Source organism: Corythoichthys intestinalis, chromosome 16 (genome assembly GCF_030265065.1).
Source record: "Corythoichthys intestinalis isolate RoL2023-P3 chromosome 16, ASM3026506v1, whole genome shotgun sequence".
Lineage (NCBI taxonomy): Eukaryota > Metazoa > Chordata > Actinopteri > Syngnathiformes > Syngnathidae > Corythoichthys > Corythoichthys intestinalis.
The window spans coordinates 12519502-12536542 of NC_080410.1; the positions used below are offsets into that span (position 1 = coordinate 12519502).

General features: G+C 36.4%; 1 protein-coding gene across 10 annotated transcripts in view; it reads left to right on the forward strand.

The window, feature by feature from the left end:
* The first annotated feature begins 638 nt into the window (after positions 1–638).
* The window catches only part of LOC130904736 (SEC14-like protein 1), a 36790-nt gene continuing 20387 nt past the window's right edge, over positions 639–17041 (forward strand). The window contains exons 1-4 of one of the 10 annotated variants that reach the window (XM_057817692.1): positions 639–718; positions 8404–8480; positions 8701–8786; positions 13910–14059. In XM_057817692.1, the coding sequence (XP_057673675.1) occupies positions 8724–8786; positions 13910–14059 (213 nt within the window). In that variant the 5' untranslated portion in view covers positions 639–718; positions 8404–8480; positions 8701–8723. Of the gene's footprint in view, positions 719–6617; positions 8481–8700; positions 8787–13909; positions 14060–17041 lie in introns of those variants that run through there. The other 9 variants (XM_057817691.1, XM_057817693.1, XM_057817695.1 and 6 more) reach the window with 9 other exon arrangements.

Below are 17041 nucleotides of genomic sequence, written 5' to 3' on the forward strand. Positions count from 1 at the left end.
AGGGATTCTGCAAATTAGGTAATGAGTCAGGCAATTGGAAGTGTTGACATTTTACAAAACAATTTCCTTTGGCGTGATTGTTTCCTGCAATCTTTTATAACGGAAAATAATTGAATCTTTGTTAACATTCTGGGGACAATCGTCATAATCTCAACCATCTAAAAATGTGTCATTAGTCAAATTAAAATGATCACGAAAAATGACAACACTGAATTTTCCAACAGTAAGAATATACTTGTGAATGAAGAAGCTTGAACAAATGTGTTTTTTCATGAACGTGACGTTGTGACTTTTGGCATTTAGTTTGACAACCACAAGAAAAAAACGTCAGTTAAACACATGCCTCATATTTAATTAAAAAAAAAAAAAAAAAAAAAAAAAAACTTAGTAATACTTACGCGAATCACAATATACACAAAATATTTTCGAGAAAACTTACAACATAACAATCCACCTGTCTGGCGCAATATGGCGTCAGACTTAATGACGTAAAACCTTTGGAACGATTTATGTCACATAGTATTTAGGCATGATGACAGTGTTCTTCATTTTTCTGCAGCAAACGTAAGCAAATCCAAAAGAAAAAAAATAAATGAATTAAAATTTTGATCGCTGCTAAAACAAAAGAGTGTCAACAGATATCACAGCGGTCACGAGTCTGTTCACTTCCGGTCTCCGATTGCTTTATCACTCAACGCCACAAACTGTCTACAACACGGTAATAGTTAATAATTTTTGTATTGAAAATGATACTCTTTAAGTCATTTGCGTTGGAAACACTTTGACCAGCGATATAAAAGCAGCAACATTAATGTGTTAAATTGAAACTAAGTTTGACTTTTCCTATTTGGTGCAACAAGTCATTGTATAGTAAGGGTATGACAATATATTGATATGGTGATATATTGTGATTCTTTGTATCCTGGTACCCTACCAGGGCGTAGGTTTGCATAGGGACGGTAGGGACATAACACTACCAACTTTTCAGGATGCTCCATTTGACCCCACCAACTTTTAAGCAACCTTATTTGCATTGTATAATGACTTCAGGGTGACCATATTTTGATTTCCAAAAAAGAGGACACTCGGCCCGGCCTCGAGGTACTCGAATTTTACTCGAAGATCACTCAAAGATGCCTATATCACCCATTTTTTTTTACTCAACTGGTTACTCAACAGGCTTTATTCTTCCTAAAAAAAAAATAAAAAGAAAATAAAACAATTAAAAGAAAAAAAGAAAAGAAAAAAAACAACGAATAATGATTAAAAAAAAAAAAAAAAAAATGTAATGCAGACCCATGGAAATGTAGTCCAATCAATACACACACACAGTAGGCTATGTGCCGACTCAACATTTTTAAAAATTACTATCACGACAATTGTCGTTGACAAATTGTTATTCCCACTCAATTTTTATTCTCATTCAATGTTCTAGATTGTACGCAAACAATAACCGAAATAAACTGACAAGCTATTCAAACAGCATGTTTCTAAACGCAGCAGTTCAAAACTACATTGCCCATAATGCCTAGCACAGCTGAGCTCACTGATTGCTACCCTATTAGCGAGTACGGGAGCCGAGGCAAAATAAGACTTTGCTATAAAAGTTTACTATCATTGGCAGCGCAAAGATGCGACAACAAACGGGATTTTACAAATTACGTCAGTGCAAATCTCCGACAGAAGTCAACAGTTGCCATTATTTACGTATTTATCGTAAAAAAATAAAATAAAATAAAAAATCATGAGAAACACAGCTATTTAGCTATACCAGCATTCAACCACTAACTAACGCAGAACAATTACAAGACTTATACAATATACTGCATCTCTTTGTACACATATAACCCTGAATACAACAGAAGACACGTGATCGACATTAACAGGAGATAAACTTACAGAAAGGTGTATGGAGCCACGTCTTTTAGAACTCCTTATTGAACTCCTTACTGTAGTCTGATCTCTTGCCAAACCGTCAGTAGATGGTGGTAATTCCCTATGAAACAAAGGGTAAACTGCCAACAAAAAAGAAGATGATCTACTCCTTCTCCTGCACCTACTAATAGGAGCCACTTCAACGCAGGCAGGCGCAGGCCCCTAGCGGCCGGAGGGATTCTCTTAAAATTGGTCCGTGAAAAATCATAAAAACCGGACATTTTCATGAATTTATGAAACCCGGCCAGACGCTCTGGAGGGCACGTAATAAGGGGACTTGTCCGGGCAAAAGAAGACGTTTGGTCACCCTACTTATTTATAGGTAGTTTAGATTGTCTTCCCATATATTGTAAGGATAGAATTGGCCCTACCATTACTAAGTGAATTACAGTACTTTAATGATTTTCAGACTTACATTGACCCCTTTTCACTTGCTGAATGTGCCAGTCCATTTTTTCCCCCTCAAATGAATGTTTGATTGGCTGATGACTTGACCCCTCTGACAGAGATACCACATGCTGCGGCCTCAGCCCCCTTCAAAGACAAGGCGTATTAGAATTTTTTTCCCGCCAGCAGCAGCCACTGTAACTAACGTAAAAACATCAAATTTTGTGTAGGTGGGCAGCACACCACTAATTTTGCTACTGAAAGTCCAACCTGCATCAGAGTTAGCATAACATTAATCTGTGCGAACCCAAGGAGGAAGCTGCTTTGAGAGAAATATCCTTGTGGATGATTTCTACTGTTAACTTTAATTAAGCTGTAAGAAATGTAGTGAACCAAGGTTTACCCCCTTTACCCTGGTTTTCATTTTTATTTTATTTATTTGGTCTTGAAGCAGCCCAAAGGGGCTGTCGTTTTTTGTTGCGTTTGGCTGTGCTTGTGGACAAAAGCAATAGTGTTTTACCTGAAAAGTACACAGAAACGTGTACATGCAGGTTATGCTGTTAATATTGAGATGTTGTTAATACCAATATTGAGACCAAACCTACGCCCTTACGTACGTTATCGATATGCTCATGCTAAGAATCAGTATATTATTTTAAAAAGATGTCACGGTTTAATGAAGTAGCCAAGAGATTGCTTGCATAATTGACCACTAGACCAAAGTTTTCCACTGGATTATTGTCAATGTTAAATCACGGACTGCCATTGACGGTGGCAGAGGTGGGTAGAGTAGCCAAAAATTGTACTCAAGTAAGAGTAGCGTTAGTTCAAAATAATATTACAAATGTAAGAGTATTAATCAGAAAATGTACTCAAGTACAAGTAAAAAATTATTTGGTGAAAAAAAATACTCAGGTAATAAGTAACATTGTGAATAACTGCTAATGATTTTTGTTTGTTTTGTTTTTTTAAATGGATTTTATTCTTCTCAGCACAAAGTTATATATATGAACTACTATTATTATATTTACACAACAGCATTAGGCCAAATATATACAACAACGTAAATAAATAATAATTACGGCAAGAGAAAAAAAAAAAATAGACTGAAGCATCATTCGTCCAAAGAGCATGAGTGCCCTCTAGTGAATAAAATAGTTCCTAGTTTTAATCGTTGTATAGTATTTTATAAATCATGTTATGAAATTAAAAGGATCAAATAATCGGTTTTCCATGGTCAATCGGTACCAAATAAAAACTGGGACAAAGGTTAAAATCCGCGCTGTGGAGTCATGTTGACGGCAGCGCTCAATGTCAAATACTTAATTTTTTAAGGTGCTTTAAAGACGCAACGTGTTTGAACTGGCTGGCGTGATCATGGGATGGCAAGCTTGAGTCTGATTGGTATAATGGTGTCATGTGATTATTGTTGCCGTGTCTCATTGGTAAAACTGATAATGCTACTGTTGGTGTCGCTGTCAAAAAAAAAAGAAGTAAAATCTTATATTCAGAATAAAGAGGAAAAATGTAACGACTACCAACGTAGCGGAGTAAGAGAAGCGTTCTTTCTTCACTAATCTACTCACGTAAAAAGTATGTCTTAGTAAAACTATTCTTGAAAGTACATTTTTCTCAAAAAGTTACTCAAGGAAATGTAACGGAGTAAATGTAACACTTTACTACCTACATCTGGACGGTGGTAAATGGCAAATTGATTTTAACTGAACGCTTCCTAGTCAAAATGAATTGGACATCTATAGCGCTGTCAATGGCATTCGCACATGACCATTCAAAGCTAAAGCTCTCAATTTAAACGAATTGGACATCTAGTGTTGTCAATGGGAGGCAATGATTTAAGAAAGAGACTTGTTTGAATACAACAGTTTTGCAATAGTATAGATTTGCTGTGTTGTTGTTTGTTTTTTTTTTTACAGAAATGTTGCACTGAACTGTTCTCGTAGTCTGTGAGGTAGACAAAAGTTTTTGATAGATTGTCGGCAGCAGTGTATGAAATAAACATTGTTTATGTTTCCATTTAGAAATACTTTGTTTTCTCTTTAATAGTTGTACTGTACAACATCACAGATTGATTCCTAGACCCATGAATCCATAATTGTTGTATCACCACATTGTGATATAATAAGCAAGGTTTTGCAAATCGTACTGTACCGGGAGGTGAACAGAGGTTGTACTGTATCCAATAGTCTACTTTTGTGTAGGGTTGGAGCTATCGATTATTTAAGTAATCAATTGATCTATATGATTAGTATGTTCGAATAATCGAGTTATCCGATTACAAACATTTAATACCTTGCAGAATGAATTAAAGGAGATATAAAACAAAAGACACAAATGTTTATGCTTACAATACATTAAATTCAAATACAAAATAAAACTCCCGAGTGTTTCAAACTATGCAGGATTTCACTTTGATTTCACAAGAGCAGTAAAAACATTTCAAACCTAATTAAAATACCCGAGTTTAGGCTCAAACGGTAAAATGATAAATAAATCAGAGGTGCACGATAATTATCGGTCCGATAATAGGAATTATGATGTCATCCCAATAAATCCAATAACATTATATATTATCGGGGCTATTTATATTAATTTTGGCACGGTGTCTGTGAAATGGGACGTGTGCATTTGTTTTGCCAGTATGCAAACTTTTGTTACTGTTTTAGAGGCATTATTTTTCCATCACTGAGTGATGAACCTTACTATGGCAATTAGCAAATGTTTGCATTTTACAGTGTTATGTTTACATGTTATTGAGAGGCCTTTCGGTTATTGATAGGCTTGCTGTCCTATAATTGCCAGGTTATAAAATTTGTTTCATTCTCCTGTTGCACCAAATACAACTGCATCTGCTGGCAAAGCACAATACCTGTTGGGTTTATGTTTGTTTTAGTTCTGTGCATATTGTTCAGGGGAACACATCGTCAATGATATTGACTTATTGATTGTGATTGACTCAAATTATATTTATTTGAAAAAATTAATATGGGCACTTTATTTGAAGTCAAAACTGTTCTTGTCTTTGTTTTATTCATTATAATACTGTTCATGTCATCATGAAAATTCTGGTTAGGTCAAAGGTAAATCTATGCTGAATCCACCATTAGTATTTTTGACCTACAGGTGTTCAAAATCTCAGGTGAATATACATTGAAAAAAAAAATCATATATATATATATATATATATATATATATATATATATATATATATATATATATATATATATATATATATATACAGTGGTACCTCTACATACGATCACTTCGACACACGATCTTTTCGACATCCGACGTAAAATTTGAGCCGCCATTTGTTTCTACATCCGACGAGTTGCTCGAAATACGACGACATGACAGCACTGCAAACGACCGCACGGTGGATTTTCTTGTGTGAGAAATCAACACAGTTTTCAAAAAAAGTTGATACAGTTGGAGAAACAAGGAAAAAAGTGATGCTTACCTTTGAAATGAAGATACAAGTTATAGAAAAATATGAGCTTGGGGTGCGCGTCCCTAAACTGGCTCAACAATACCGCTCCATGGTCCTCTTCCGACCACCATTCGCCACTATTTATAAGTTAAGGTGACAATTATTATTGTGGTAACATTGCCAAGGAAATCGCCAGCTTCGTCACGTTTTTATCATTTATTTAAGAACTTATCCAACACAAAACGCCCATTGTCTTAAGCAGTTGACTGCTCTCAAGAAAACGAAAGTATTATCTCTACCGCACCGACCTATCTCACTGAGACGTCACTGAGACTGAGCTTCGCGGTGCGTTCAGGGACAGTAAAAAGTGTCCGCCATATTAGAATCCGATTCGTTACATTATTTACAGGAATAATTTTTAATTCTTCTTATTATTATTATATTATTCTGAATTATTTATTTATAACTTATTTGTTTTTCTATGTTTAATTGCCATTTGTAACCGTGCCAGCAGTATTTATTAAGAATTTAGTGTATGTTTTTAGGCTTTGGAACGAATTAATGGAATTATAATGTATTCCTATGGGAAAATCCTGCTCGACATACGACCATTTCGACTTACAAACAAGGTCCTGGAACGAATTAAATTCGTATGTAGAGGTACCACTGTATATATATATATATATATATATATATATATATATATATATATATATATATATATATATATATATATATATATATATATATATATATATATATATATATATATATATATATATATATATATATATAAAATCAGAGGTTGCGCTAGACTTTTTCGTTGTCTGTCATTTTGACTGACAGTGTCATAAAAATCCGGTCATAATCTATTTTTACCCGTCACTTACATTTTTAAAATGATAATAATGACATATTCAATAGTATTTAGTTTTCATTCATTTTTAATCAATATTCTGTCCGAACAAGCTTAACAAGAGGCAAACAGACAGCGGAGTGCACCAGTCAGCGACGGGCAGACGTGCTGTTAGCAAAGCGACGAGGGCAGGATGAGGGACTTGCGCGCGGAAGTAAACATACGAGGAGAACGGAGTTTATTCAACATGGCTAGCGCGAAACAGACTGCTGTCAATGACTCGTGTTGATGTGTTTTAACTCATTTAAAACTGAATTTACCACAGACTGGAACATATTCTCGGCTCTCCTGTTCGCCATCCGTGTTGTTGTAGAGACGACTTTCGGCGCGCAAGAGTGACGTTGCTCGTGAAGAACACGTCACGCAAATAAACAAATCTGATTTGTCGATTGATTTTGTACCTACTCGAGAGGCTGTGTCCCAGACTTTTCTCTCAGTGTTTGAAAAATACAGGGAGAACAGTCTGGCCGTGCCAGGCAAACACTCAGTTGCCTTGACATTTTTCCGAGTAAGGCCAACGACGTCATGCATCAAGAGAGGCAATAGCTAATTAATATGCTCACTCGCCACCCTGTGGTCTGGGGTGTGAATTGCAACCTGTCAAAATGACAGATGGACTTCAGTTTTTTCCGTCACCGTTTAAAAAAACCGGTCAACGACGGAAAATATTCGGTTAACGTGACCCCTGATATATATATATATATTATCGGTGTTATCGTATCGGTTATCGGCCTTGAGGAGCAGGAAGTTATCGATATCGGTATCGGCTTCAAAAAATGGATATCGTGCACCCCTAAAATAAATAAATAAATAAACGGTGATCAAGGTACAACAAAAGAACAATTGGCTAACTTGAATAGAAGTCCTCTAGCTTAAATGTCATAAAACGCTGACTTTTTTTTTTTTTCACAAAGCTCTTAACGAATAGCACAAACACCTATCCCCACAAAAAAAAAAAAAAATCTAAATATACTTCTAAGCTGAAATACAAATACATGAAAAAAACACATTAGTTTGAACAAAAACCTAAAACCTTATGTTGGCCTTAACAAGGAGCAGTTGGATTCAGCTGTTAGACAAATTATGTCATATTCACTGTTGCTACTAGAGGGCAGTGTATCCACCCAAATCAAAACTAACATTAGATGGACTATGTCATATTCACTGTTGCCACCAGAGGGCAGTGTATCCACCCAAATCATTAAAACTAAATGCAAACACTTTCAAAACCATTATGCCACAAATTAAACAAAGCCTCGAAGCAGCAAAATCTGATTCAAAACTTTTTTCTCTTTGATTTACTTGAGTTAATTGATTAATCGTTGTAGCACTACTTTTGTGCATGTTTTTTTAAACATAATACAACATTTTGGGCTATCCGGTTTTTAAGAAATCTTACAACAGACCTATAGATGTACTAATACCTTTACACATGAATTCAAGCATGTTTTCTTTGAGGGTTTTATCATCTCTCGAACCTCCCTGCTTACTTTTCACTCATGACTGTCAGTCTGTTGTGAAAACAGATTTCTCAAGGTTAAATGCCATGTTACACCTACTACATAACGGTCGTCTTGTACCAGGGTTACTTGATGTGAAAAGCAAGCGTGGCTTCCAGTTGGCTTGAAAGAGGTGGAGTTCACATTCACCATCTGGCCACAGTGCTTGTAATTTTACAACACCCAAAGAGGCATAACAAGTCATTTCCCTCTGCCAGCTGTGACAGTGTGGACGACATTCAAATGGATCAGAAACTTAAAACGTCTTAAACCAAGTGATCAACTTTCCACTGCAGTAAGTCACGTATGTTCTCTCTTTACGATGGACTATTGACGATAGGCTTTATGCAAAGTATTGTGACTACCATTACTAGATCTACCCCATGCAGCATAATCAGTGATAATAACCATGGCAAAGAGTCATATAAATGTGATGGTTGTTGTCGTCTTCATTCAGTTTGTGTCACTAAATTCTGTTATAAAAACAGAGGACAAATTGTCATCTTGTTGTTCAGCAGGGACTGACTGAACTGCAGCCATGGTACAAGAATACCAGTCTCCTGTCCGGGTCTACAAACATCCGTTCGAGTTAATAATGGCAGTGAGTACTATTGTTCACATTTAGTTAAACAGTCACACGGCAAGATGTGCCTTTCTGCGGCAAGTTCTTAGTGTATTTGTCGTATTTGTTGTAGTCAGTGTGACATGAACTTTTGGTGACTTAACCTGAAAATGTATCCCAGTGTGAATGAATCATTGTGCTGTCTGTTTTTTTTACAACTCTAATATATGCTTTGTCTCATCAATTGTCAAAATTTAAACTCTTTTAGAGAGTGATCATTAAAGCGGATCACTATTTAAAATTTGACATTTATGTTCTTTAACCTTTATAGGGCAAGTGACGATTTTTAGTCATTTAAAAAAATAAAATAAAAGTTACAAATTTGCAATTATTTATTTATTTATTTATTTTCCCTTCAGGCATGACAATCCAAACAAACAAACAACATTTATATGTGTTTACAATTAATTCAACCCGAAAAGAAAAGGGCTGACGGGAGAAGCCGAAGCTTATTGAAACCCGTCCCCAGTATACCATAAAGGACGCAGAAAATATCAAATATCAAATTTTTGACATTCAGATTTCGTAATGATCACAATTTTTTTTTTTTTTTAAATAATAACCATCCCCTCTGATAATAACATTATTATTATGTTATTATTAATCATCATTATATTTGTATATTATTTTTTCATAATTATATATATATACATACAAGTAAGAGTTAAAAAAAATAATAACATAATTTGTGCATGAAAGGGTTAAGTTACATTATTTTACAGTTTACATTGGGTAACTGAGCAGCTTACATTGTGGTGGTAGCAATATGATAATCGGTGGCATTTGTTTATACATAAACCTTTCATATGATTGGCCTGATTCAATCAGGTCTTTAGTATATATACAGCAGGAGTTGTATGTAAGGTAAATATTTGTTTTTGTCAGACCAGGTTTTCCACACTCTCTTTTTGCTTTTGCTTCTAGCTTGACGTTATACATTAAACAGGTTACGCAATATGCTCAATGCAGGCACAAGACGGTCACACTTTGCACTGCAGACATCAGCCGTGAAACTTGCAGTACACAGTCCAAGTAAACACTGTTTGACTCCATGAAAAGTTTCTCTTCATATATTTCTCCAAAGTCTAAAGGGATAATAAAATAATACTTTCCCAGAAAATCTGTAGCTCCTTCGAGAGCACTGAATCGTCTCCTGCTTCAGACACTTTTATTTACTTACAAAATGTTTTCAATAAACTTTGACTCAACAGTCTGTTACTTTGTACAGTATTTGCATATTATGACATGTATTTCTCCTCTGAATAGTATTAGTGAATAGTCCACTGATACCCGTATGGCCATTGATCCGGTATTAAAATGACGTCATCGATATTCGAGGAGTACTAAGAAATATCGTGTCCATCCTGTGCAAAATGTACTTTTTGAGATTTAGTTTCCAACTCTCTGTCGCCCTACCCAAGCTGGCTGCCAGCTATGCTCACTGCCGTAAAAGAGTGCTTGTTGTCCTTCCTAAGATGATGATAGACCACCAATTGTATAGCGTCTAATCATCCTTCTGTTGTGAATTTTAATGAGTTGATCACTAGCAGACGTCCGATCCATTTGAAGTGGTAGGGTTGGCAGTTTCTCCCACCTCTAGCGCTGTCATTGGCAGCCAATGAGTAAAAAAACAAAAAACAAACTTTGGGGCAGTTTACATGGTGACTCTCCGAGAAGACGAAAAATTTCGAATTTGCATTTATATGGTTCCGTCTCCATCCGAACAATGTCGCAATTCTGCATGAAAACGATGTAATATTCATGCCAGGCCCTAGGGGGAAGTGCAGATTTACAAGACGACAGCGAATGACTGACCTCCTCAGCCTGAAAGACAACATGCCCATCCTCTTCAAGCTATGGCATTTTCTTTTGTTCAAAAACGCACAAAAATGGAAACATTCAACATATTTAAATTTAAAAATATTGTTCAAACAGTAAATTAAAGCCGACATTCTGCCTTTAGCTGTTTTTAATGTTTAATAGCACAGCTGCGCACGCCCAATGTGACGTGTATGAGTGCTGACGTTATCGTTATCGTTGACGTTATTAGGAGCTTTTGATATTCATGCGGAGCCAGCCGCCCTCAAGCCCCCGCAATCGAATTCTTTCACTTTGGAGGCAGGATTCAGAATTTTTCGTCTTCACCTTCAGTCTTTGCCGACTTCATATGCACGCGAGGCTATTCCACTACTCAGTCATTGCGTCTTCATGTCGCAGAGTCGCCATGTAAACTGCCCCTTAAATTCTTCCTCTGCCTTCCCAACAATTACGTTAACACTAGTAGACATCCAATCCATTTAAAGTGCGAGTGAATGAATGAAAAAACAAATGAACAGTCATTCACTGCCACTTCAAATGGATTGTACATCAATGGCAGACAATGAGTTAAGCAGTGTCTGACCAAGCCATGATAGAATTACTCTACAGTCAAGTGGGTATCCAGTAATTTAGTATTCAAAGAAAACAAAGTATTTTAAAAAATAAATAAATAAATAAATAAAGTTTCAATACCGTCTCAACGTAGGCTGTTACCACACAGTCAAGTGTCAGAATCGGTATGGGGACCCCAAAAATGGTATTGGTGCAACACTACAGTGGTACCTCGACATATGATCGATAAGATCCTTTCGACATTTGACGTAAAATTTGACTCGTCATTTGTCTCGACATGTGACAACATGCTCGAAATCCGACGATTTATTACAGTTTCGCAATTTCATTGTTTTCCCGCGGATTTTCGTGTGAGAGAAATCAACATGGGTGCCAAGAAGGTTCGTGCAGGTGGTGAAACAAGGAAAAAGGTGACACTTAGCATTGAAATTAAGGTGGAAATATGAAAAAAATTCAGCGTAGTGTGCGCGGAAGTGAACTGGTTCAGCAATACGGCAGGACTGTATCTACGTTCTCGACGGTTGTCGTCCGACCTCTGTTCACCCATCTTTAAGTTAAGGTGACAGTTTTTATTGTAACATATGCAAGGAAGTCACCGGCTTCGTCAGGTTTTTAATCTTTTATTTCGGGCCTTGTGCAACACAACACGGCTACTGTCCACTGTAGCCGAGGCCATCAACAACATGAAAAGAGAAGGTAAAAACTCTTCCGCACCTCTCTCACTCTGTCGTCAGTCACATGGTGCGTTCAGGTACAACATGCAAAAAACGCCACATTACAACCTGATTTGTGAGATAATAATTATATTATTCCGATTTGTATTTATAATTTATTTGTTTTGCTACGTGTAATTGCTATTTGAAATTGTACCAGTAATATTATTGAAGTATTTATCGTAAGGTTTTTGGTCTGTGGGACGAATTAATCTAATTTTAATGAACTGTTATAGGAAAATTTCGCTCGACATATGACCATTTCGACTTACAAACCAGGTCTTTGAATGAATTAAATTCGTATGTAGCGTAGGGCTGAATGATGTTGGGAAAAACTGCCATTGCAACTTTTGGGGTTTTTGCGATATATCGCGACATATTGGGATATATATTGCGATATTAAAATGATTAGAATTTTCACAAGATGACTTGAATAGCTCTGTTTGGTAAGACTGACTCACCATGACCATATTGTATTTATATAATACCGTTTAAGCCAGGCTAAGGGGTTCATCTGTGAATGATGAAGTTTGCTGTATATAAAAGGGATCTAGGAGGCTATGCCTCTGCACACTTGCTGCTTTTGTGAAGCAAAATAAAAGTTTATGTGTTAAAAAACAAACAAACAAACAAAAAAAAAAAACGATAAAAATACATTCCTCCTACGATAGGACTACTGCACGTGGGCACATTGCGATGGCAATGTTCAAACATGGAGAGGTACCACTGTACTTATGAATACTGTTGCCATTATCAGTACATGCCCATCAGTGCTGTTTTCGGCAGCCCTTTTAATTTTCGTCTTAGTCTTTTGGACAATAATTCTTATTAGTCATAGTCATATTTTAGTCATCTCAAAATCTTTGTCTTGTTTTTGTCGACGAAAACTGGACTAATTTCGTCCAATTTTAGTCGACGCTTACTAGAAATGTTTTTCATCTGTAAAATTAAAAATTTTACTCAAAAAATAAATAAAGGTTTCCAACTATTTCAAATGAACATTGACAGACGAGCACATATTATAGCATCGACATGGACAATGCGAACTTGGTAATAATATACACTCAGCGGGAAAACAGTACGTAATTTTCACTTAATGTTAACCTCCTGGACGCCATGAGCTGCAAGTAAAAAAAAATTGTCCCAGAGTTTAAGAGGATGTTCGCCATTAGCATTACTATAATGCTAATGCGAATGCTATGCTAACGCTATGACTTACATTTAGTGTGTGATGATCACTCAGCATAGACCTTTAAAGGCTAAAGCAGCCTTGCATATTCTCTCTGGCAAAAAAAACAAATCTTACAGTGTGTGCAAGGCTGCATGGAGACAGGTGAGTCAGGAGGGGGGTGGGCGCAGCACATCACGATTGACACGAGACTGCTACGATGCAGGCTAACTACACATAAAATATCACACATTGTGAACATGTGATGGAAACTACTCGCACTTTCGCCTCGCCAGACGAAAACTGGCATTCGTCTCGTTATGTTATAGTCCCTCAAACACGTTTTTAGCTTGTTATCGTCTTGTCAGCATCATAAAAAAAAGTGTTTGTTGACGAAATATTTTCACCTTTGTCGTTTTTGACGAAAACAACACTAATGCCCACAATGTTTTTATTGTTAGAAGAAAAAGCTAAGAACTGCCAAATGAGTGCAATTTGATCATTTGTTTTGTTCTTCTATGATGCATTTAGCAAGTACACTATGAAGCAACACACTGTGTTCATCTGGATTTAAGATACAATAATTCATTCTAATATTGTGTTAGCTCTGCTGGGTGTAATGGGACATTTCAGAGTGTCCTGCTGTGCTTTCACCAACCTGGCAGCACACTAATATGATTAGAGAATAATAAATGTTGTTTTTGTAAAGCCAAGGCAGGAAAGAAATCTGTTCTTTTGTGCCTGCCCATGTCTTTTTTGTCAGATTTTCCATTACGACATTAAATCACACGACTTAAATAGGCACATATGTTTTAATGTCTCCCTATCAGGCTTACAACAAAAGATTTCCAAAGTGTCACTTGATTCCAGTGTTTGTAGACAGTGAGGTCATCAGTGAAAACCAAAGCCAGGATGGCTCCACAGTGGTGATTGAAAGACGCTGCAAGATTGACATTGATGCGCCTCGACTCCTCAAACGGGTATCTTTGCTTACTTGTCCTTTGTAAACGAAAATCTAGTTTTATGTTATAATCACCTATCTAGGTTTTAAAAGAATACAAATTCACTGTTTGGACAAGTATGATACTATTTCTTATACTTATTGCAAATTGTAGGTGCTAGTCAAAAGTTACAGTGGGTACAAATAGTTAACACACCACAGTTCAAATGCTACTTAAACTAAAAAAAAAGGTCAAAATTAATCATTTAATTTTTTTTCCACCACTGATGTGGCCTACATTTAACAAGTACAACTTAACCCTTTACAAGCTAAAGTCGCAAAATTGCAACACGAACATTGTTGTCGGGCTGAGATAACAAGGCAGACTCAGCTGCAGAGTTCTGGAAACAATTTTTTTTAAAAAGAAAACAAAGGTTCTTCCGCTGACATGTGGGTACGAGAAAAAGGACCAAAATAAAGCGCTCCAAACAGAGGAATAAGTCAGGACAACCACGATCAAAAGTTCAAACAGAAAGGCACTCCAACAGCAGGTAAAGTACAAACATAAAACGCTCCAAATGGAGGAAAAAGCCGAGATAACTATGATCAAAAGTTCAAACAAAAACACTCCAAATGGAGGATAAAATCTGGACAACTATAATTGCTATGAAACAAGGCTGACGTGATCAACATTGGTAGTAAGACACGAGGAGGGTGAGCCTTCAAAATAAAACAGGAAATGACATGGCAGGAAAATTGTTGACCATTAGCAAGCCAGAGCTGCAAACATGGTGCCTCATGTAATCATAAGCGGATTTTGGCCCCGGAGGCCAAAAAGTGTCATTGCATGTAATTGACTTTCCTATTCAGTATATGATTTTAAGATTAAGAATTTTCTGGTAAAATACTGTCTATAAAAGTTATAAAACACTAAAACAACAAAAATGAATGAAATGAAAAAAAAAGATATTTTTATAATGGGTCAAAATAATTTTTTGAACATATCATGTGACTAGCACCTTAGACAGTCATTTGCTTTGCTTAGCCAAAACCACTCAAGGACCAAAGAGGCAAGATTGATAAACGTAATTTTTTCAAACCTAAGCTTTCAAAAGCGACAACAACTACTGAACAAGAACCACTAAAGACACTAATTGTACAACAGAGCCACCACCGGTGTCTTGCCAATGTAGTTACCCCCATCAAAAATTGTATCCCCTGGCCATGGGAGCGCACACACACACATTAGTTATGAGTTATGTCGACTTAAACAATTAATTGAAGCCTGAAAAGTACCACAATTATATATTTTGGACATTGACGTTTATTAAACTGGAGAAACTCCATACAGGACTTCAATTACAGTAATAACAGTTATAGGTCATCCTACGAGTAAAATAGTGAAACACTGCATTTACGTTCAGTACGTATGTTACGTTACACAACAGAAAAAACGTATTGTTTTAATGGATGGGCCATGTTTTAAAACCTCGTAGGTAACTATATCACCAAAACACGGAAATCAGTGCAGCGCAGTGGCTCCGCCCAGGGGATACAATTTTTGACTGGGGTAACTACATTGGCACGACACCGGTGGGCGTACCATATTCAATGGATGACGATCTTGGCGAAAAGTATAGCCTAAGCAGCCTGATTTGGAATTCCCCTCAAGAATGATGGGATTATTATAAATATTCTTGTAAGTTAATTTTATTGCTGACACTCCGTTTCGGGGTCATCAACATCTTGTGCCCCCCCTGCTCCAAAAGTCAAACTCCGCCTATGCATGTATTTACTACTTTAAGGGTTGATTGATTTTTAAAAAATCTTTTGCAACCAGGGTTTATGCAGGTCAATAAAAAGGTTTAAAATTCATTAAATGGATTTTGTCAAAATTCAGGCCTTAAAAAGCATTAAACTAAATGTTTGAGGCATTAAAAATTGTCAACTTGATGGTTTAATTTTTTTTTTTTTTTAACATCATTTATTACAGTTGTCTGACAATATCGGATAGCTGGGACAAGAGAGCATAAGATCGGATAAGAGAGCTGATACTATCGGCATAAAAGCATTTTATAAAGATATTGGATAATAACGTCGATGTTTAAATATTGGTTTTGGGCCGATATGCATGTTGCCTTCAAAGTAAATGTTTTCTCCCTTTGTACAAGGGCTGGTCACAGCTTAGCACAGCAGTTGTGCTTACTGACCATTAGTTGTTTCCAAACTAAGATGTTTGGGATTTGTTATGTGAGCAGACCATTTGCATTCATGGTGCAAAAATTAAATGAAAAATAAATGTTTGAAATATAATGAATTATGAACTCATTACATATCTCACTCATTGTTACTGACGCTGTGTGCCAGCAACAACTGTTGTTTGCACTATTTTGATTTCAACAACAAATTTAGTGTTGCAATACAGGCACTTTTTCTATATCTTCAGTTGAAGTTGTTCTTTATTTTTCGCCGAATATTTATTGGAAAACCTTGGAAGTTTTTACATTTATCATTATTAAAGTATCCAGTGGGGCATCAAAATACAATTAGCAATAATATGTTAAGTCCACAATTGCATTTTTTGGATTGGACAACATCGAAATTTTGGTTATCCATTAAAAAGTCATTTTCGGACTACTCTTTACTTAGAAATTGTGTGTGTGTGAAGCTATCTGCAGTTGGGCATGGGCATTAAAGTAGTTAAAAGTGGCATTAAGAATGGCATTAAAAAGCGATCAATCAGATTTACTGATGCGTGTAGAAACCCTGAGAACGAACAATGGCGCCACCAGTGCGTGGCCAGTGGTGGCCACGGCCCCCCCTATACATTTTTTGACCACCCTACTGGCCACCCTAGTGGCCAGTATAACAGTGGCACGAGAAGTGGGGTGTTGAGGGTGCTGCAGCACCTCCTGATGTTAAACCGAGGCTTATAGGACCTTTTACTTTTCAAATGTGTTAATGTTTCATTGCCGTCTAGCTGCAGGGAATTGCATTATGGTACACGGGCGGTTTTATTTCC